This window comes from Eulemur rufifrons, chromosome 8 (genome assembly GCF_041146395.1).
Source record: "Eulemur rufifrons isolate Redbay chromosome 8, OSU_ERuf_1, whole genome shotgun sequence".
NCBI lineage: Eukaryota > Metazoa > Chordata > Mammalia > Primates > Lemuridae > Eulemur > Eulemur rufifrons.
In genome coordinates, this window is record NC_090990.1 from 30,512,775 (window position 1) to 30,535,200 (window position 22,426).

At 43.8% G+C, this 22,426-nt stretch overlaps 1 protein-coding gene across 2 annotated transcripts; it reads left to right on the top strand.

The window, feature by feature from the left end:
* Positions 1-2,260: 2,260 nt before the first annotated feature.
* PPIH (peptidylprolyl isomerase H) lies at positions 2,261-22,052 on the top strand. Of its 2 annotated transcripts, none has more exons than XM_069477795.1 (10): positions 2,261-2,356; positions 2,696-2,760; positions 3,080-3,103; positions 3,373-3,417; positions 4,424-4,466; positions 7,820-7,912; positions 11,208-11,295; positions 11,784-11,824; positions 12,696-12,785; positions 21,878-22,052. In XM_069477795.1, the coding sequence occupies exons 1-9, from the start codon at positions 2,291-2,293 to the stop codon at positions 12,762-12,764; spliced, it is 534 nt and encodes a 177-aa protein (XP_069333896.1). In that variant the 5' UTR covers positions 2,261-2,290; the 3' UTR covers positions 12,765-12,785; positions 21,878-22,052. The 2 variants fall into 2 exon arrangements, with proteins under 2 accessions (XP_069333896.1, XP_069333897.1); XM_069477796.1 differs by having other exon boundaries at positions 2,270-2,356; positions 3,080-3,217.
* The last annotated feature ends 374 nt before the right edge of the window (positions 22,053-22,426 follow it).

The window sequence follows — 22,426 nt, forward strand, 5'->3', positions numbered from 1 at the left end:
ATTGGCCTAAGTCAAAGCATATAAATGTTACTGTGGCTTTAGGACATCACTTGTTGCATTATTTTATTTCCTTTTTTCTTTTATTTATTTATTTATTTTTGGGGACAGAGTCTCACTCTGCTGCTCAGGCTAGAGTGCCGTGGCATTAGCCTAGCTCACAGCAACCTCAAACTCCTGGGCTCAAGCAATCCTCCTGCCTCAGCCTCCCAAGTAGCTGGGACTACAGGCGTGCACCACCATGCCTGGCTAATTTTTTCTGTATATATTTTTAGGTGTCCATATAATTTCCTTCTATTTTTAGTAGAGATGGGGTCTCGCTCTTGCTCAGACTGGTCTCGAACTCCTGAGCTCAAACAATCTGCCTGCCTCGGCCTCCCAGAGTGCTAGGGTTATAGGCATGAGCCACCTCGCCCGGGCTGTTGCATTGTTTTAAAAAAGGGCTACGCCAAAATACTGTTTCCATGTTCAAGTTACTCAACCTCCTGCAATTTCTTGATCCATAAAATTGGAACAGTAATAGTAGCTATCCCATAGGGTTGTGAGAACCAAATGAAATGAAGCATGTTAATTTAGCACTTAGTAACTGCCTAATGAATGCTAGCTATCATTTATTTTCACTATCAGTTTCTGAATGTACTAGTTTTTCCGCATACTCATCAATATTGGATAATATCAATTTTAAAGGTTTATTCTAAAATAGTTGGTATAAAACTATACTGAAGGGCAACTGCTGCTGTTCCTTTCCCCTTCCTCCTCCCTTCTCTCCTTATTCACCTCCTCCTCTTTCTTCTTTTTCTTTAGTTGGAGATAGGGAGGCCAAGAAGAGAGGCAAAGTAACCAGAAATAAAAATGACCCCTAAAATTGAGACACACTGAATTTTTATGAGTGAACTAGAAAAGGATGATCAAAAGATATAGGAAATAAGTTTTTGGTTTTTTTTTTTTTTTTTTTTTTTGAGACAGGGTCTTGCTCTGTCACCCAGGCTGGAGTGAAGTGGCACAATCATAGCTCACTGTAACCTGGAGGGGTTCAAACGACCCGCTGGGATTACAGGCATAAGCCACTGAGCCCGGCCTTGGAAATAATAGCTATTATATTGAATGCATGCTCTTACTCTGAGCCTTGCCTGAGGTTACCGTCTTTCACTCAATTCATTGAATGTATTTATTGAATACCTACAATGTGCTATTCATTAGTAGGCACTGCAGCTGTAGCTGTAAACAAGACAGACTAGGAAGAGTCTCTACTTTCATGGAGTTCAGATGCTATTAGGAGAGTATGTATGTGTATGGCAGGGAATGAGAGGTGGAAACAGACCCTATAAGATAATTTGGGGTGATGAGTGGCATGAAGAAAACCAGCCAGTGACCTCAGTGACCAAGGGCTACTTTAGATTGGGAACAATGTTGTCTCTGAAGAGGTGACATGTAGGCCAAGCTATAAACTAGAAGGATCATGCCTCCTCCCTCTCCCATTAAGATCTGTAAGAAAAGTATTTTGGGTGGCGGTAACTGCTATTGCTGAGGCCCTAAAGAGTGTAGTGATCTCAGTGACCTCGAGGAACAGAAAGGCCAGAGCATAACCGAGGGTGAGTGGTACAAGATGAGGCCAGGTACGTGGTGGCCAGATTACTGCGCCATAGGGCTTTGTATGTAAGGGATTGTTTTTCATTCTAAACATGGCAATTTATTAAATGGTTTTTATTAAATAAGCAGAGTTATTTTAAAAGCTCATGCTGCCCCGTGGGAAATAAACTGACGATAAAACTTGTGACAGAACAGAAACAAATTCTAACGTCCTGACTTCAAAGAAGGGTAAGTATTTACTGAGCAGGCCTTATGTTCCAAGGTGTTCTAAGCGCTGAGGATGAACTAGAGTTCCTGCCTTCATGGGGCTCAGCTACTAGTGGGCAGAAGAAATAGCACGTGTGATGGTTCAGCAGGCTTAGCTGCAGGAGCTGATGAGGACCTTGGCTACTGCATAGTCCAAACGCTGTAGCCGGAGCAAGATTAATTTGTACTGCACTTAGTTCAGCCATGAAGGTGGGGTGCCCATTGACTTTGAGCAAAAAGATGCCGACGCTTTCCTCCTTACACACTTGTCGGCAGCAGCCCGAGCGCCCATTACTGAGGGGGAATGCTTCCGGGGGTGGGGCCTGGCCTCGCTCGACTTCTACTGCGCCTGCGCCGCGGACGAACCGCGCCTCCGCCCCCCAACACATCTTCTCGGGCGCTGGGTTTAGGTTCCCCGGAACCCCGTGCTCCCTAGTTCTGCTTCCGGGTCGGAGCCATGGCGGTGGCAAATTCAAGCCCAGTCAACCCCGTGGTGTTCTTTGATGTCAGCATTGGCGGCCAGGTGAGAACCAGGCGGCACCCAGACCTGCGCCAGAGGGGAACTGTACGGGGTTAGGCAGGCGGAACTCACCAACCCAGACAGCAGACTCGGGAAGCCAGGAGTGAAATTGCACCAGACCCTATGACCTGCTGGGCGGGGGCAGGGAGGAGGAGGAGCCTTGGCCATCCTGGCGCCCCGCTTCTGGAGGAACTGGGTGAAATGAAAGGTTAGGCTAGCGGGGCGGAGGTGGGAGATACTGAGCGGTACGGCACGGGTCTGGGTCAGCCAGTAATGCTCCCTGCCCCGTGAGGCCTTCACGGTCTTGGGCTGGGCCTTCTGACCATCTCTGGCTGATTGCAGGAAGTTGGCCGAATGAAGATCGAGCTATTTGCAGACGTTGTGCCTAAAACGGCCGAGAACTTTAGGTAAGGAAGTACTACAGCTCTGCCTGATTAGCCGAGCTAGAAGCCGGGCCCCAGTCAGTTCCCCGAATCGTCTGTCTGCCTGCCTCTGTCTGTCCACTGTCCTCGAGATCTTATTCCTCTGGGTATTGCTCTGTCTGAATGGTTATGCCGTTTTGATTGTTCCCGTGTCAGTTTATGCTGTTAGTTCGTATGCCTGCATGTCTGGACATCTGGCTGGCCGATTGGTTTTCTTGCTGGCTCCAATATCTGTACTCTCCCCTCCTTAGAGTTGCTCACAGCTCTTATCACGGTGACTGAATCGTTCACTCTTCCCTTTCAGGCAGTTCTGCACTGGAGAATTCAGGTCAGTCTCAGACGTGTTTGACTTTTTTGCCTACTCTAAGGGATGTCCTGGGGCTGTAGGGAGGGTATTGGGGAACCACAGGCCTTGAATGATTGCTGGCGATAGTGTTAGAACGTAGTATGCCAGGGGTCTATCCTTAGTTCATTTGCCTTCTTTATGTCTCCTCTCTTGACCATCTTTAGGAGAGTCCCTTTGGCTCCAGTGTGTTGTAACTGGAAGGGCCTATGACTGCCTGTCATCATTCCAAGTCTCTTTCTTTTTGGTTATAGAAAAGATGGGGTTCCAATAGGATACAAAGGGAGCACCTTCCACAGGTAAGCCATTCTGGGAGCTTTCAGAAATGCTTGTGGGATTAGTCTCTTTAGAGGAAAATAAAACCAGAGGCTAGTTCTTAGATCTTGAGAAGAAATGTTTTTGTGGACTCAACAACTGACTTGAAGGTTTATTAATGTTTTATCTCTACTTATACTCTCCTGCTTATTCTTTTTATGTATTTAAAAAGAAAGAAACTATCATTCCAATGTCCTGTCTTTTTCATGCCCTTGCTTGTCTCAATATAGATTAAATAAAACAATAGTTGTAGTCCTTAAGTGTATGTAATATATCCTTCTGGTTGATATTTATAAATAGTTCCTAAAATGACCATATATGATTGTCCCAGGATAATCATACTCCCTGGGTCTACTGGAAGTGGAGTGTGAGACTGCTCAGTCTAATTTCAGCATAGAATCTGCCTCATTGCCTCACAGTTACATGGTTAGTAACAATGTTAGCACATAACTATATCAAGAGCTTTGGAGCTATGGCCTCTCATTCTCAACAATACTCCTGTGAGGTGGTATGTGTTCTTGTCTACATTCTACAGAGGAGGAAACTGAGGATAAGAAAGTTAAGGATCCTGCCTTGGGGTGATAGCTAGCAGTCATTGAGCCTTTATGTGTGTAGCAGTGCATTTCACATATATTCCCTGTAGTTCTTTTCCCCCCAAATTTCTATCAAGTCCTTCACCTGCCTTCTGCTTTGGTGAGTATTTTGGTAATTCTTCCTGCAGCAGTTTAACCCCTTCTTGTTCTTGTTCAGGTACCAGATCATGTACTTAGATCAATAGTAAAATACCGTTATTTATAATTGAAACCCTTTTTCATGGTTGATAATCCTCTCAGCCCAATCATTCCAGGAAAGGATAATCATTTTGTAAACCAAAGTAATAACACAGTGTATTTTGTAATCAATGTTAATCTATTACTATTATACAATGACAAAGTCAATTGTTTTTTTAGACCATGGAATCTTCTCTCAGGATTCTTTGCTGTGTTTCAGGGTTATAAAGGATTTCATGATTCAGGGTGGCGATTTTGTTAATGTAAGTACTATTCCTTTCCTATCGAAGACCTATAGGTTTAGTTTTTGTTGTTATTGCTGGTGCTGCTGCTGTTTTCACTATAAGGATCCAGTCTTGAGGCTTGAGAACAATACCCAAGTTTTATGGGGCTGGGGAAGTCCTTTAGAGTTGCCGGCTACTACTGACTGTACCACTGAATAACAGACATTAGCACTTTGATTGAGTCATTAACTTCCATACTCCAAACCTCTGCCTTTTTGGGCCAGAAACTGGACTTTCCCATCATACCTGTAGGTGGTCTATGACAGACCTGCACTAATTAGTCACATGAAACTTAGTTAGAATTCAGCTGCAATTTGTTTTTTCTGAATAAATGTAAGTCTCTTTCCAGTGAGCTAAATGCTGATGTCCTATTTTTCCTTTCACTTCTGGTTTCATAGTGCCTGGAGAGCTGAGTTTTTAATCAGAAGTTGATTACTGGGCCAGGAATCAGAGCAAAAGAGGTAGATAGTTCTGGAGGGATGTTTGCTGTATTCACTGGGAGAGCCCGGTGGAATTGTTCTTTACTGCTAACCATGACTTTCTTGTGAGTAGGCAGTGTCCACATAGCAAGCCTTCCCCCCATCCTAACCTTGGAGGGCGCTAAATAAACCACATTTTTTCTTCCTTTAACCTGCTTTTGTCCTTACCCACTCGCTTCTGTGCACGGTCTTTCTATACTCTTATTAATACCATTTGGTTAGTCATGTTGCTGTTCTCTTGGATCTGGGAGACATTCGTTTCCCTTCATGTGTTTGTTTAGTGTGACACTCATGAGTTTTTAAGACCTCTCTTTCCTATCCTATGTAGGGTTGCAGAGTGGCAGGTTTTAGGTTGAATCATGCTTTCACGTATGTTTTGTTTCATCTGCATGGTGTTGGAAAACTGGAAAATGTCACCAAAAATTCTGGAGTTTTGTTTTCTCTTTTAAAAAATGGAAAATGGGCATAGGCTAGGCCTACATTTCTCATGCAGTGACCATTGGTTGGAATCAAGTAACTGGACCCTTAAGACAGGATGTCTCCTTGCCATTTTACCTTAGTCTCCACTACTTGCTTTACTTATTTATGTCACCTGCTTCTGTAGGCATTTAAGTTTGCAACCCCTGGCTACAACTGATGGTAATGGGACTTGCTAGCTGGTAAGAAGGGCTGAGAACCTATCCTCTGCCTTCTTTCCTTTCTTCCCATAGGCTCCTACATTGCCTGATTGTCTTTCAAGGGCAGGACCAACTTCTTATTGGTCTTTGACCCAGGCACATCCGATTGCTTGTTGATAGCTCCAGGGTTAGACAGTAGTTGCTCAGTGTGAAGGTTGTGTCAGAACCAATTGCTTAGAGCTTCCCTTAGCGAAGAGAAAATAGAATGAGCAACAGCCAGAGAAAGCAGGATTTGAGACTTTCCAAAGTTGGACCAAGAATATTTGTTTGTTCATTTATTTGTTTAACAGTATTTATTGTTTCGTTTTGGTCACAAAAGCAAAGTGCAAGGAAGAAAATAAGTCACCGAATTAATCACACTCAATCTCACCTCTCAAGGAATAATAATACTATTGGCATTCTGGTTTGCAGCTGCTGGTCTTAGTATGTATATGTATGTTCATATAATTTTTAACAGACTTAAGATCATACATGTGTTTTAATTTTTTTGTACTTAATAATTGCCTATACTTTCCTTTGTCATTACACCTTCTAAAACATGCTTTCTAATAGCTAGAAATAATATTCTGTTACGAATAGACAGTTAATTTATTTGATCAGTCCATTATAGTTGAAGGTTTAAGTTGCTTTCCATTGTTTATTCTAATTAATTATTTTCCCTACTCTTCGTTCTGGAGAATAATAGTGTGATTATAGAGGATGGCATGGTAACTGATCTGTTCCTTAGGTTCATTGGGAAATTGGAAATGAACTTCTTTTCCTTCTTATGTGGAAGTAGTTAATAATATAATAGCTTATTTGATTATTTACATAGTACTTTATTGCTTGCAAAGTGCTTTTCACAGGCACTAATTGAATCTTCATGAATCTTCATGTGAAGAGTAGGTGACTTTATCCTCACTTGCTAGATGAGGAAATTGAGGCTCAGAGATAGGAAATGACTTTCGCAGCTTTCAAGGGATAGATCTAGAACTCAAATCCAGATCTTTCCATTATACAAACTTGGTCTTATTTGATAATTTTTAGCCAAGTAAATATTTGAATTTGGATAGTTTTCCTTTCTTCTCTGGCTTATATTAATATTAATCCCCTTTGGTAGTCTTTGCCGCAAAAAAGGGACCCTTGATTCTACACTAGGTCAGCGTTTTCCCTTTCTACTGTGCACTTTCTCTTTAACATGCACTCTTTCTCTTTACTAACTGGCATGGGGAGATTAATCTTTTTGGCACCCCTGAATAGTACCTTTAAACCTCAGGGATTCTATTTAAGGTGCTGAAAATACGGCCTTGGTCAAGTTTTATTACCAAGACTTCAGTTTGCTCACTTGAAAAATGGGGAAGATGAAAATCCTTATTCCATAGGGTTGTTGGAAGAGCAAAGAGAACATGCAGATAAAGCTAGTATAAGCAGAGATTAGGAATTTATGATAAGGTGGGTGTTTCATGGAACCAAAGGAAGAAATAGAACTAGGAACTGGAAAGCCATGTAGAACCAAGGCATTTCTTTATCTCTGTTTGTTGAGTACTCTCTGCACATCTGTGCTGCATTCTCTTTCTGTTCTGTAGCCCACCTTGCAGAATAAAGTCTCCTCCAGCTTCCAGGTTCACATGAAACAAATTTAACTTCAACGAGAGCATCTATCCCACTCCCAGATTCCCAGAGAAGGAACTCTGGTTGGCCCAGCATGAGTTAGGCGTCCTGCCTTGTATCAGTTAACTTTGATCAGGAGAGTGGTATCGTGTTGTATAGACCAGACTGCCAAGAGCCCACCCACCCTCATAGATGTTTAGGGGAGTAGGGTGGTAGTCACTTAAGCAGGTATTTTTATGTGACTGCAGGCATGAGAGTCTTTGGGAATGGCAAGGATTATGTATGTGATCACTGTATTGCTACTGTTCCCTACTTTGCCCGTGTCTTAATCAATTTTTCTGGAGGCTCAGCTGTGACCTGTTCTGTCCAATCTGTGAGCCGCCCTGGGCAGACTTTGTGGGCTGCAGGCACCTTGCATGAGTCTTGCTTTGATTGCACGGTAGGGTCAAATTGGTATGGTTCCCAAGGTGACCATCAAGAGTAAAAGTAGGCTTAAAAAGCTAGGCTTTAGGTTATCAGTGTCTTCCTCTGTTTTCCAGGGGGCCTGACACTCTGAATTACTAACACTTCCCTTCTCTTTGCTCAGGGAGATGGTACTGGAGTCGCCAGTATTTACCGGGGGCCATTTGCAGATGAAAATTTTAAACTTAGGCATTCTGCTCCAGGCCTTCTTTCCATGGTAAGTGAGATCCAATCAAGATTTTGAGTTAGACTTATAGCCAGCTGTTTTCTGGGCCTGTCTTGAGGCCCAGTGCTCTCTCTTAGGATGGAAGCAAATGCTTTTCTTCTCTTGCTTGGCCTAGAACTCACCTCTGCCACCTCCTTCCTCAGTCTGATTTGATTTCGTTGGGCCGGGCCCACTAACACGCTGGGGAACTGAAACCAAGCTCTGATGTGTGCTTCCTTACCTTTGTTTGAGCCAGGATGTGTGCTGGGCATTCAGCCTTACTGCTCAGAACATGGCCAGTTGTGCTTTCAAGACCAGTGTCCCTGCTCATCACCCCACGCACCGTGACTCCTGCACGGCACCCGACCACCCACACTGCCTGCTGGCTGCTCACTCACCTCTTGCTCACCATTCCCAGCACCCCTTCCTGACTATAACCCCCACGCACACATCTCTCTCCCTTTCACAGGCTCCCTCCCCTCCTCACTTAGATCCCTTCACCCCACCTCTGCATACTTCCCCTTACTCACCCCTCCCTCTTCCTTTCCCACCTGCCTTGCTTCCCTCGCTCTCCAGTCCTCTCATCCCCTACTCCCATCACCATTTCCCTCCATCAGTGCTCCAGCTCGCACCTGCCCAGCCCCACTATTCACGTGCACATTCTCTGGCCTGCTTGCCAGTCAGGCATTCATCAAGTAAGGATTTGTTCACGGCCACTGGGTTTCCCACCTCGTGGGAAGACATAAGGAAACAGACACGATCCCTGCCCTCATGACACTTAACATCTAACAGGGGAAACCCACCTCAAAACAGCCAGTCCAATGTAGTGTAATGTGTGCCACCAGCGTATTAAGGTGAGCGCATCTCAGTGGGTGTAAAAGGAGTGTGAGGGCCCAGGGGAATGAGGGTAGGCTGCTAGGGGCTGGAGGAGCCGTCACAAAGGAGGGGACATTTGAGTTCTTAGAGGAATTCTGTACCAGATGACACAGGAAGAAAGAGCACTTCAAGTCCAGCTAACAGGTTATGCAGAGATCTGCAACCATGAAATAGCAGGGTGGCATATTCAGGGAACAGAAAATGGCCAAGGTGATGAGAACATAGAATGTGTATGGGGAGAGAATGGTTGGTAGAGACAGTGGGAGAAGCAGGTCGGCATAGCTCCTGAAGGGCTCTAAACGCCAGACTTTCTTTCACAGGTTATGGAGAGCCATACTACGCTTTTTTGAGCAGGGTTGATCAATGTTGTGTTTTAGAATGAAGACCCTGGCTGTCGTGTGAGTGGCAGATGGGGATAGGAAGTCTGGAGCAGGGATGCCATTTAGGAGGCTGCCATAATAATGGGGTGAGACTAGCAAGCCCCCTTTTGGGAAAGCAAGGCTGGGCAAGTGCAGGGAAAGGGTGCAGAGACAGCTTAGGTGGGCTCATGTCCCCTTACCTTTGTTTGAGCCAGGATGTGTGCATGTCACATAGAGCCATCTATGTACATGCCACAGTGGTAGCATCCATGGAGGAGTCAGGAAAATGGAAGGAAGCCCTGGTCTCTGCCCCTTTCATCTGTCCTCTTCAGGCTGGCACTGGTTAAGCTGTGCTGTCACGTACTTGTAGCAACGTTGTTTTTGCATCCATCTTCCACTAAATCACGAGTTCTTCAAGGGCAGGGACTGGCCTTAAAGCCTAACAGAGAGGCCGAGTGCGGTGGCTCACGCCTGTAATCCTAGCACTCTGGGAGGCCAAGGCGGGTGAATCGCTCGAGGTCAGGAGTTCGAGACCAGCCTGAGCAAGAGCGAGACCCCCATCTCTACTAAAAATAGAAAGAAATTATCTGGCCAACTAAAAATACATAGAAAAAATTAGCCAGGCATGGTGGTGCATGCCTGTAGTTCTAGCTACTTGGGAGGCTGAGGCAGTAGGATCGCTTAAGCCGAGGAGTTTGTGGTTGCTGTGAGCTAGGCTGACGCCACGGCACTCTAGCCCAGGCAACAAAGCGACACTCTGTCTCAAAAAAAAAAAAAAAAAAAAGAAACCTAACAGAAAAGGCTGTGGGGCACATGTTGATGAGTGACTGAATAATATCAGAATAATTGCTGACATGTATTGAACACTTACTCAACAAGCTCCTTATATGTTTTAATTCATTTTAATATTCTCAACATCCCTTTGAGATAGGTACAAATAAGGAAACTGAAGCACAGAGAGGTTAGAGGACTAAACTAAGGTCACATAGTTGTGGGGCTGGAGTTCAAGCTAGGTCATCTGGCTCCAGAGCTCATTCTGTACACATAAGCTTATACTGCCAGGAGAATGAACAAATGAGTGCCTGAGGGCAGGAAGTGTCCCCACGCCATAAAAACATGTATGACTATTTTGTGGGCCTGCTTGCTAATAAATGATCATACATGAGCAGCAAAAAGATAGAATGAATTGGGGCCCCTGGGAATTCTATCCCTTGTTCCAAAGCATGAGCCTCCTCTGGCCAACTCAGGCAGTCCTTACTTTTATATATGAAATGTTCTTGAATATGTGTACAAAACCCCCCATACTTACATGGAGAGGTTTCTAAAGTATAATATGAAATCTCTAATTAGAGGTCATACCTAGCTAGACATTGTCTGTAAAGTATTTGCAGTACTTCATAAACATTTTTTTTTTCCTTTACAATTGATCACAGAGTCAAACAACTTAAATCCAACAGCATTTGATTAAGGCTAGTGACCTATCTAATGTAGTTTACAGTTTTGTCTCAGTAGTACTAATTTTATGATACCTGTGTTTACCTTAGTAAGGTATTAGTACTTTCAGTTTTCCATTTTCTACCCATTTTTTCCCAAAATAAGGGAAGTATCCAATAAAATATGTACATAGTTACACAGACACTGTTTACTACTATTGCTATGATACAGTACAAAGCCATTCAGACAAAACAGCTTATAGCATCTACACAAAAGGAAGCAGGACTTTTCCCAACTGGTAGCTAATTTATAACTATAATCCAGCTTTAACTAGTTTTGTACTAACTATAGCAAATTATGTCCCATAAACAATTGTTCCCATTGTAAAAACTCACACTGTAGGAGAAACTTACATTTATTAGAGAATCTAGTTCCTTGAGGGTGAGGGCAGGGATTTTGTGTCTTGTCCATTTCTGTATGCTTAGATCCTAGTTTAGGCCCAGACCCATCATAGGTGCTCAGTTAGGTTTGCTGAAAGAAAGCATGGGGGACTCAGGAGTACAGGCTTTTTTGGGAATCTTGCCCTTCAGCTAACATGGCCAGGGAAACTTACTGCAGGTATGTTTGGTTTCCATCAGGCAAACAGTGGTCCCAGTACAAATGGCTGTCAGTTCTTTATCACCTGCTCTAAGTGCGACTGGCTGGATGGGAAGCACGTAGTGTTTGGTAAGTCCTACTCCCATCCCATCATCCAGGCCTCATTCACCCAGGGTGGGACTTCCAGAGAAGCTAGTCCTTGACCTCTTTACCAAGAGTATTCAATAGGTGTAACTGCTCTTGGCAGCAGTAGGGAAGGTGGAAATGGTGGGGAGATGGGGAATGTGTTGTTAGACAACTAGAGGGAAGAACAAAGGACATTTGATACAGTATGGAACCGCTTGGGTAACATGTACTGAGGGGGAAAACCCAGATGCTAGCACTAAAGAAATGCCACAGAGGCACCATGATACAGTGGGGCATTGGAGTCACTCAGACCTAGGTTTGGGCCCTAACTCTGCTACTTATTATCTGTGACCTTGGGCATGTCTTTTCACCTCCACTTAATCTCAGTTTCCTAAAATTAGTAAAAAGGTAATTGCTAAGAATGGGCATTGGAAGCTGGAAAATGCTATGCAAACAAGAAAAATAAAGTCCAGCTCATACTCTTCCTACAGGAAAAATCATTGATGGACTTCTAGTGATGAGAAAGATTGAGGTACGTCCCGCGTTGATTTCCTCTTTCTTAGCCATTCTGTTCTGGTGCTGTCTGACTAGCATTGGGGAGGTGGAGAAGGGCTCCGGTTTGTTAGGCCCAGTCTTCATTGCCTCCAGTTACACAGACTCCTTCAGGAACAGGGAGGGGAGACCACGTACCTCCCCTGTTTTCTTGGCCCCGTAAGTTAGCCTGTCTGGCCCACACTGAGGTTTGGCCTCTGATGACCCTGTTACCTACTTGATAACATTCTCAGCATTGCATTCAAGATCCTCCGTGGTCTGGTCCCTGCCTACCTCTCCCTGGACCCTTCTCCTGCCACTGCCGTCCTCCATGTTCCAGTCACATCAGGCTGCTAGCTCTTCTCTAAATACACCATACATGTCCCTGCCTCTTGCTCTTTCCTGCCCCAGAGGAAAGAAAGTTAGTTCCTAAAGTTAGTAAGAGGGTCTGATGAGATAATAGCTAAGAATGGGCATGCTGTTTCCTCTGCCTGGAATGCTCTTCTTTCTTTTCCTCCTGGTGGGATCCCATTCATCCTTCCGGGCCTAGCTCAAGTGTCCTCTCTTCTATGAACCCTTCTCTGACCTCGTTAAGCAGCTAAAATTTAGTTGCCTCATCCACCCTTTATCCAGCTCTCTCTTATAACTTATTATATTGCTATGTATCATAGGTTTGCTATTTTGTAAGCATTTGGCATTTTCTCTTTGCTCTGTACTATGTGCTTTACCTGTCCGCCAGGATGTGGACTTTCATGTCAGTCCTGAGTCCTGGGTTCTTAGCACAGGGCTGGCAGGCATCAGTAACACAAGCTTCCATGAGGGAACAAGCAGGTGCCTGAGTGGATGAATCTCCACTGTGCTTTCTTTCCCAGAATGTTCCCACGGGTCCCAACAATAAGCCCAAGCTGCCTGTGGTGATCTCACAGTGTGGGGAGATGTAGTCCCAGCCAAGACTGAACCAGGTGAGTATGTCTTTCTGCTATTCAGTTAGGAGTCAGACCCCAGAGAAGGCAGCATGGTCTAGTGGAAAGAACTTTAGTCTTGAAGACATGAGATTGAACCCATTTCCTCTCTGTGTGACCTTGGAGAAGTCACTTTCCTTCTCTGAGCCTGTTTCCTCATCTGTCAAATGGAGATTCTATAATACCTATCTCTTAGGGTCATTATAGAGATCAAGAGAGAAAGGGTTATGAGAGCACTTTACTTTTCTATGGCTTTGTAGTATACAAAGTAACAACCTGAAAACCATTCACACAGTTTCTAACGGGACTCTCAGATGACAGTTCCATTCAGGAGTCCCACTAGAAAGACCTGGCTGCAGGCCTGGGTAACTTTGCTGGGACCGGCCTCTCATCAGAACTGGTGCTGCAACTCCAGGCCCTGGCTTTTTATTTGCCAGCCTCATAGGTGATTACCTCACATCTCTCAGCCTGCATGGACTCACTTCCTGCTCATACTTGCCACTGCCTGCTCTGTGCTGGGCAGCATGCTAGCTGTGGACGGGGGCAAAGAATTGAAAGAGGGTTTACCTTTCAGAAGCTCACAGGAAATAAGACACATTCTGAGAGGTGATCACTAGTAATGTGAGTGACATTGCTAAGTGTTACAAGAGTAACAAGGAGAAATTGATCATTCCTAGCTAGGTGAGGGGGGGTGATGTTTTGTTTTTCTTTTTTTCTTTTCAAACTTGCAGAAAAGTTGGAAGAATAGTACATTGAACACCCATATATCTTTCACCTAGATTCACTAATGATTAACATTGTTTTATTATTTTGCCTTGACATTTGTTTTTTTTTCTTTGCCTTCCCTCCCATTCCCATTCCCTTTCCTCCTCTCTCCTGCTTCTCTTCTTCCTTCCCTCCCTTTGCCTTCTCTCCCTTCCTCCCTCCCTCCCTCCTCTGTCCTACTTTCCTCCTTCCTTCCTTTCCCTTTCTTTCTTTCCCATTTGAAAGTTGCAGACTTCTTGACACTTCACCCTTAAATACTTTAGCAAGGAACTTTTGAAAATAAGAACATCCTACATAACCACAATAATATCTAACATACAGTATATGTTTGAACTTCTCCACTTGTCCCAAAAGTAACTTTTATAGCTTTAAAAAAAAAAAACACGATCCAATGAAAGTTCCTTCCCATATTTCATTTATTTATTTTTATTTACGTGAGTAACATAATACATGCTCTTCATGAAAACTTTCACAGCAAACAGATAAAGTGTAAGTCCCCCTTGACAATACCCCACCCCCAATTCCACTCCCCTCCCCAGAGGTCACTTCCTTATCAGTTTGATGTATGTCCACCTTTTCTTTGCCCATCTAATTTAGGGAGGTTTTGTTTTTCCTACGTGAGATCATACTATATTATTCATTTATTTTCCATTTGGCATTATGCCTTGAAAACTTTTCCTTCTTAATTCATGTAAAACTACCTTGTATTAAAAAATCATAACAGAACAAAACTGATACAGGTTGAGCATCCATAATCTGAAAATCTGAAATCCTAAATGCTCCAAAATCCAAAACTTTTTTTTTTTTTTTTTTTTGAGACAGAGTCTCACTCTGTTGCCCTGGCTAGAGTGCCGTGGTGTCAGCCTAGCTCACAGCAACCTCAAACTCCTGGACTCAAGCAATCCTTCTGCCTCAGCCTCCCGAGTAGCTGGGACTACAGGCATGCACCACCATGCCTGGCTAATTTTTTTCTATATATTTTTAGTTGTCCAGCTAATTTCTTTCTATTTTCATTTTTAGTAGAGACAGGGTCTCGCTCTTGCTCAGGCTGGTCTCGAACTCCTAAGCTCAAAACAATCCGCCCCCCTTGGTCTCCCAAGTGCTAGGATTACAGGCGTGAGCCACCGCACCCGGCCCGAAACTTTTGTGAGCACCGACATGACATCACAATTGGAAAATTCCGCACCTGACCTCATGTGATGGGTCACAGTCAAAACTTTTTTTTCATGCACAAAATTATTAAAAATATTGTATAAAATTACCTTCAAGCTATGAATATAAGAAATGTATGAAACATAAATGAATTTTGTATTTAGACTTGTGTCTCATCTCCAAGATATCTCATTATCTATATGCAAATATTCCAAAATCTGAAATCAGAGATGCCCCTGGTCCCAAGCATTTCAGGAAAGGGATACTCACCCCGTATAATATTCTGTGAATTATTTGTATCATATGGGGTTTTTTTGCCAATTCCTCAGTGATTTGAATATTACACATTATAGGTATTAATTCTTATTTTATATTTTGTGACTTTTCTACAGAATATATTTTAAGAAAAAAGTAGTATTGTGTTGCTTATCTTGAGTTTGGTGATATTCTTTGTTACACAGAAGTCCTAAATTTTGTTGAGGTCAAAATAATCGGACTTTTCCCTTATAGCTTTTCTGTTTTCTCTCATTTAATAAAGGCTTTTTTTCTTTGAGATAGGGTCTTGGTCTGTTTCCTAGGGTAGAGTGCAGTGGCACGATGATAGCTCACTGAGACCTCAAACTCCTGGGCTCAAGCAATCCGCCTGCCTCAGCCTTCTGAGTAGCTGGGACTACAGGTATGCACCACCATGCCCGGCTAAGTTTTCTGTTTTTTTGTAGAGATGGGATCTCACTATGTTGCTCAGACAGGTTTCAAGTGATCTGGCCTCAAGCGATCCTCCCAACTTAGCCCCGCAAAGTGTTGGGATTACAGGTGTGAGCCACTGCGCCCCAGCCTAAAAATGTCTTTACTACCTCAGATCATGATGTCTTCTGTTTTTTTCCTAATATTTCTATTAGGAAATATTATTTGTATACTTATAAATATTTCTATTGGGAAATATTATTTATATACTTATAAAATTATCTAGAATCTATTTTTCTGTATGGTATTGAGGGGACCCTTGTCTTTTTTCCAAATGGAGATCCAGTTAAATACCAGATCATTTTAATGACTGCACATACCTTAATCTGTGACTTTGTGTTCAGAATATCTGGCACTTACAGGCATTCGGTAAAAATTTATCACATGAGTTAGTAGAGAGGGAGAATGTCAGGCATCTTAGGCCGGGAACTGGTTCGAGCAAATGCTGAGGCAGGAATGCACAAGTGTGTGCTGGAAGCTGCATATGGACTTCTCTTATCCAGCCAAGTGGTCCCTCCTCAGGCCACTTGACACCCTAAGCTTTTTAAAAAAAATTCTTTATGTTTGGGGCCTCTTTTCTGTATTTTTCTGAGTCCTTTAGAGAAAGTTACCAGGAAGTCCTTGTTGGAGGTTTTATTTCTGAGGGTGGGATCATCAACCCTCCCCCCCACCCCACTATTAGCAAATGTTATGTGAACTTTTACCCTCATGAAACCCCCTCTTCTCAGTCTGCAACCCAAGCAGAACAAATTCCTCAGGTGGCCATTTTACATTCCAGAGGCCCTCCAGGCCAGGACTGTCCAGTAGTCCTGTGATGATGGAAATGTTCTACGTTTGCACTGTCCAGTATGGCAGCTACCAGCCACATGTGACAGTTGAGCACTTAAAATGTGGCTGGTGCAACTGAAGGACTGAATTTTTAATATTATTTAAATTGAATTTAAAGAGCCACATGTGGCTAGTGGCTACTGTATGAGGCAGTGAGCTCTAAACTTAAGTATCTCCAATTCACTCTCTGTACCCTGACTTGCTCAGAATTGAATCTCATAGTAAAGACTTAGGGACACCATAATAAAAGCAGTTATCATTTACTGAATAATTCTCGTGCCCAAATATTGAGCTGAGAACTTTACTTGAATTATATCATTTTACTTCACCAAAGATCACTATCATAGGTTTTAAGGTGTTAGAGAATCTGGGTGGCAGTCGGATAAAAGGGGTTTTGAAGATGGATCCCCACTTTGGGCTTCTATTGTGATTTGGGAGAAATTAAGGAAAATAGGAGATTAATTCCCCAGGGAGCAGGGGTCTGGAGGGAGGGGAGGTGCTATTAATATTTTTTTCCCCCAAACACCAACTTGAACCAGAAGGGGAGGTGGTATTATCCCATCATTGTCCTTCCCAGCAGTAAAGTCATAGGCATCTCTAATGTCACAGGAGTGTTTCATCTCCTTCAGTATTTTGGGGTGCAAAATTATCATTGACAGCCACTATACATGATGTTTTTAATGAGCAGTGCTTCTCATACTTTAATGTGCATATAAATCTCCAGGAGCTCTTGTTAAAATGCTGGTTCTGAATCAGTGGATCTGGATGGGGGCTGAGATTTTTCATTTCTAATCAGCTCCCAGGTGATGCTGCTGATGCTGACATTGAGAGGCAGGGATACAGGGAATAACAGTCTGTCCTTTAATTGAGAACCCACCATATTCCAAACAAAGACAAGACCCAGGAGGAAATAATCTCTTGGTGGCACTGGTCCAGTAGGAATCCATTGCATTCACATCAAGCTATCACCTAATCATGCATTTGAGGCCTCATGCCCAGGTACTGGGAATATAAGATGAAGTAGCTGGGAAGGAGACAGGTGAGATCACTTGATCTACTGTACCTCCCCATGGAGCACTTCCTTCTAGAGCTCTTGAGTTTTGCCTTCCTTTGGTTTTAGTGAAAATGAAGGTTTCTGTACTACTCTAGATGTAGAAACCTTGGCTTTATCTCAGTGGGTCCTGGGAAAGCTTTTTATGATGAATTTCATTAGGGATAGCATAAATGAACTTCGACCCTCAGGATTCTCCTGCTGTAGCCTGAAATGGGTTCTTTACTACTTACATATACATGGGGGATGGTGGGACCTCTGTTTTGAAAGTCTGAGACTCAGACTCTTGGAACAGGGACTAGCTATGAGCACTGGCAGCCCTGCTAGTCTGATATGCTGCCCTCCTCCCTGTGATCCCCAAGCCTGGTACCAGTACCAAGTGGTAGGGAGCTTTCCTCAGTTCATTATTGCCCAAATTCTCCTACAGATAAGAATCGCTTGGGGCATTTGTTAAACCTACTAATTCCCAGGTCCTTCCCCTGGAGTGTTTGATTGTTTGATTGAGTGGGTTTAGGGTGGGACCCAGAATGCTGTTTGTAACAAGCATCTCAGGTGCTTCTTTTTCTTTTTCTTTTTTTTTTTTTTTTGAGACAGAGTCTCACTTTGTTGCCCAGGCTAGAGTGAGTGCCGTGGCATCAGCCTAGCTCACAGCAACCTCAAACTCCTGGGCTTAAGCGATCCTCCTGTCTCAGCCTCCCAAGTAGCTGGGACTACAGGCATGCACCACCATGCCCGGCTAATTTTTTCTATATATATTTTTAGCTGTCCATATAATTTCTTTCTATTTTTAGTAGAGATGGGGTCTCGCTCTTGCTCAGGCTGGTCTCGAACTCCTGAGCTCAAACGATCCGCCCACCTCGGCCTCCCAGAGTGCTAGGATTACAGGCGTGAGCCACCGCGCCCGGCCTTCTTTTTCTTTTTCTTTTCTTTTTTTTTTTTTTTTGAGACAGATTCTTGTTATGTCGCCCTGGCTAGAGTGCTGTGGCATCAGCCTAGCTCACAGCAACCTCAAAACACTGGGCTCAAGCCATCCTCCTGCCTCAGCCTCCTGAGTAGCTGGGACTACAGGTGTGTACCACCACGCCTGGCTAATTTTTTCTATCTTTGGTAGAGACAGGGTCTCACTGTTGCTCATGCTAGTCTCCAACTCCTGATCTCAAGCGATTCTCCTGATTTGGCCTCCCAGAGTGCTAGGATTACAGGTGTGAGCCACCTCACCCAGCCCCTCAGGTGCTTCTTAATAGAGAATTGTGGGAGACAATACTTTAGGTAATGCTAGGATGACTATCTCTTATTTAAATATTTGGATCTTGGGCCGGGCGTGGTGGCTCACGCCTATAATCCTAGCACTCTGGAAGGCCGAGGCGGGAGGATCCCCTGAGTTCAGGAGTTCAAGACCAGCCTGAGCAAGAGAGACCCTGTCTCTGCTAAAAATAAAAAGAAATTAGCCAGACAAGTGAAAATAGAAAAAATTAGCCAGGCGTGGTGGTGCACGCCTGTAGTCCCAGCTATTCGGGAGGCTGAGGCAGGAGGATTGCTTGAGTCCAGGCGTTTGAGGTTGCTGTGAGCTAAGCTGACGCCACAGCACTGTAGCCCAGGCAACAGAGGAAGACTCTGTCTAAAAAAAAAAAAAAAAAAAGCAAGGAAACTGAACACACCTCCTCACTCCCCCCCACCCTTAATAAACAAATAAGTAAATATTTGGATCTTAGGAAAAAATATATAATTAGCACATTACATAATTTTATAGTTATAGCTTACAATGAGGTAATATTGAAGTTCAAATAAAGATTAGGTTAAAAAATAAATTGTACCTGTGCATGACAGATATTGTAACAGTTGTGAAGGTGCTATTTGAATGACTGAGGTTTAGGAAACACTATCTCCCATTCTGGAATTACCTGTAGATGCGATACATTCCTGTAGGGGAAGATTATGAAAGACATGTTGGTGGCAGTTGGGCTGGTCGTCCATTTGTTCTACAACTAAGCACTAATTAATTACGATATGTCTCTTGCTGCATATAACACTGCAGACTGGAAAAGCCCAGTTCCTTCCTTCAAAGAACTTAACAGTCTCTTGGGAAAACTGACGGTTACAGTACAATAAAGCACTGGATTGGAGGTTTTAGAACAAGGTAAAGAAAGTGTGAATGCCTGGATCTGCCTGGAGTTTGGTAAGACTGTAGAAGAGGTGATGCTTCAGCTTAGTACAGAAAGAATAGAACTTGTCAAGTGGCTAAATCTGGGTAGGGCATTCCAGGCAGAGGGAACAGCATGTGCAAAGGCACAAAAGCAGGAAACAGCAGGAAGTGTAGGAGAATCTACCAATGATTCTATGTGGCCAAAGCAGGAAGATATGAAAAGCAAATGGTAAGAGATAAGGCCAGAGGGAGGCCAGGGCCAGTTGTGAGAGTTAGTGCCAAGCTAAGCAGCTCATATGTTATCCGAACAGCAGGGGATGGGCTTCAGGCAATGGGTAATTCTCCCCCCTCCCCCCCCCCAAGAGATTCCATTTTGCGCCCAAGATTCTCAAAGGGGATCCTGACCCTCCAGAAAGAACCAGGACAATAGGAGCCACTGAAGGATTTTAAGCAGGAGAATATTGTAGTTGAAGTTTCATATTCAGAAGATGATTCTGGCAGTGATGTGGAGGAGGGGCCAGAGGCCAGTGAGGAGCCCACTGTGGTAGTCCAGGCAAAGAAAAGGGGTTCCACGTGAAAATATGGGCCTAAGGAGCCCCAGAGATTTGGCAGCAAATACTTGCGTGCCTGCTGGTATGTGACACTGTTCCCTGCCCTCAGAAGCTCTACGAACTGAAAAGGCCAGGGAGGGGAGAATGTCTGGCTTCATTCCAATCCAGTACAAAGGCAAAGTTGCCTACATCGTAGCCAGGTCTTGCACACATACATCTCATCAGTGGAAGACTATATAGCCTTAAGAAGAAAGAAAGAAGTAGATCTATTTGTGTAGGCAAGATTTATAAGGTAAATTAAGTGACAGTCAAGATTTAGTTCATGACTGGGCGTGGTGGCTCACACCTGTAATCCTAACACTTTGGGAGGCCAAGGTAAGAGGATCACTTGAGGCCAGGAGTTTGAGACCAGCCTGAGCAACATAGCAAAATCCCATCTCTACAAAAAATAGAAAAATTGGCTGAGCATGGTGGTGCACACCTGTAGTCCCAGCTACTTGGGAGGCTGAGGCAGGAGGATGGCTTGAGCTCAGGAGTTTGAGGTTGCTGTGAGCTGTGATGATACTACTGCATTGTAGCCCAGGCAACAGACTGAGACCCTGTCTGGAAAAAAAAAAAAAAAGAAAGAAAGAAAAAGAAGTAGTACATTGTATAAGAGTGGTACTAATTTTGAATAACTATCTTAGAAATCTTTAAACCGATATATAGCAGACTGTTAATAATAGTTACTTCTGCAGAGTAGAGGTAGCAAAGAGACTTTTTTTAGTTTATGTTGTCCTATTTATGCTTAAATTTTCTACATTAAGCATGTATCGTATAATAGAAATGTATACTATTTAATATGTAATTTTAACTAATCCTAATTCCTCCCAACATGTCCCAGGAGTATGCCCATAGCGGTGGCTGACATCAGTTTGTGAATCCTTCCCTGGTTCCCCCATCTCCTCCTGCCAGGTCTAGGCAGAGCCAGTGGTTCCCACCTGGGTGCTCTGGCAGCACTTGGTTCATCCCTCCATTACAGCATTTAACATAATGTATCACCTGTTTTTCCCTGGACTGAGACCTCCTTGAAGCAAGGACCATGTTGGCCAACATAGTGCCTGGTCTAATAGGTCTTACGTCCTGATGCACCATGCAACTTACAAAGTACATTTATACATTTTTATACATTTTGCTTGAGGGCCAGGAGTTAAACTTCTGTCTGGGCCTGCAGTATGACACCAGGACTCTGGAGGAGGGTGTGGCCACATTTGGGGGATTGCCGGGGCGGGGGGGGGGGGGGGGGGGGGCGCCGGGCGTGGCAGTAGTATCTGAGTGTACACACCCTGTTCTTTTAGTATAACTAACTCCAAGGCCATAAACACAGAGTGAGGACTTTCCTTTCTCTTTACCCCTGCCACCAAAACCGGCAAGGAAGATGGATTGCTCTTTGTTTTGGAACTTTACAGAGAGCCATCAAAATCTAACAAAAAGAACACAGGCTTTGGAGCCAAGTAGACCAGGATGCCCCAGCACTGTCTAACTCTATGAACTTAGTCAAGCCATTAAACCCCTTGGAACCCTAGTTGGCTCCTTCGCATACTTAGAGATAGTATATACCACACGGAACTGTGAAGGGTAAATAATAAAAGAGACAATATGCTTGGTCATATATGTTAGTTTCTTTCTTCTTAGTTTTTGCGGAGCCAAAGGTCTGATCTCTGTTGAGAATCAAACCTGTTCTGCCCTTTTGGGACAACAGGATTAGGAGTGGAGGGGATGGCTGGGAGCATTGTCTCTCAGGGGATGCCCCCTTCCAGTTCCTCTGAGCTGTTTATTTCCCCGTCCCTCACTGACCTCCACGTCTCTGCCATTGTAGGCCTTCCATTGCTCTGGGAGATGTTCTTGAGTAAGATAATCTGGACTGGCCCCTGTGTTTGTTTCCTTGCCTGCTGCTGCCCATTTGATCAAGAGACCCTGGAAGTAGCACAGATTCAAAACCCAAGATTGTCTGTGTTTAACTTTTCAACTGTAAATAAAGTTTTTTATGTGTGGGGTTTTTTGTTTGTTTGTTTGTTTTGGTATGTGTATTGTTTTTAAATGGTTTTAATGATAGCCCTGTCTCCTCCTAGCTTCAGCTAGGAGGACGGACACTCCCCAGAGGCCACCTTGGCCCAGAGCCAAGCCCTTGCTATGTATAGTTGATGTATCCAACTTGCAAGCAGTTGTAGCAGGCTGCTCACAGGTTCAAGCTAATGGGCAAAGAAAGCAAAGCCCCAGAGTCTTATGATACTATTTGTTCCAAAGATGTTCCCAGCATGTTCAATCTGGTTAGTTCTGAATGGAGCCTGTGAGAAAAGTGTCTCTAACTTGGGATGTCTTGGGTATGGGAGACCATTTAGTAGAATGTGTCTTGATCATGACGAAG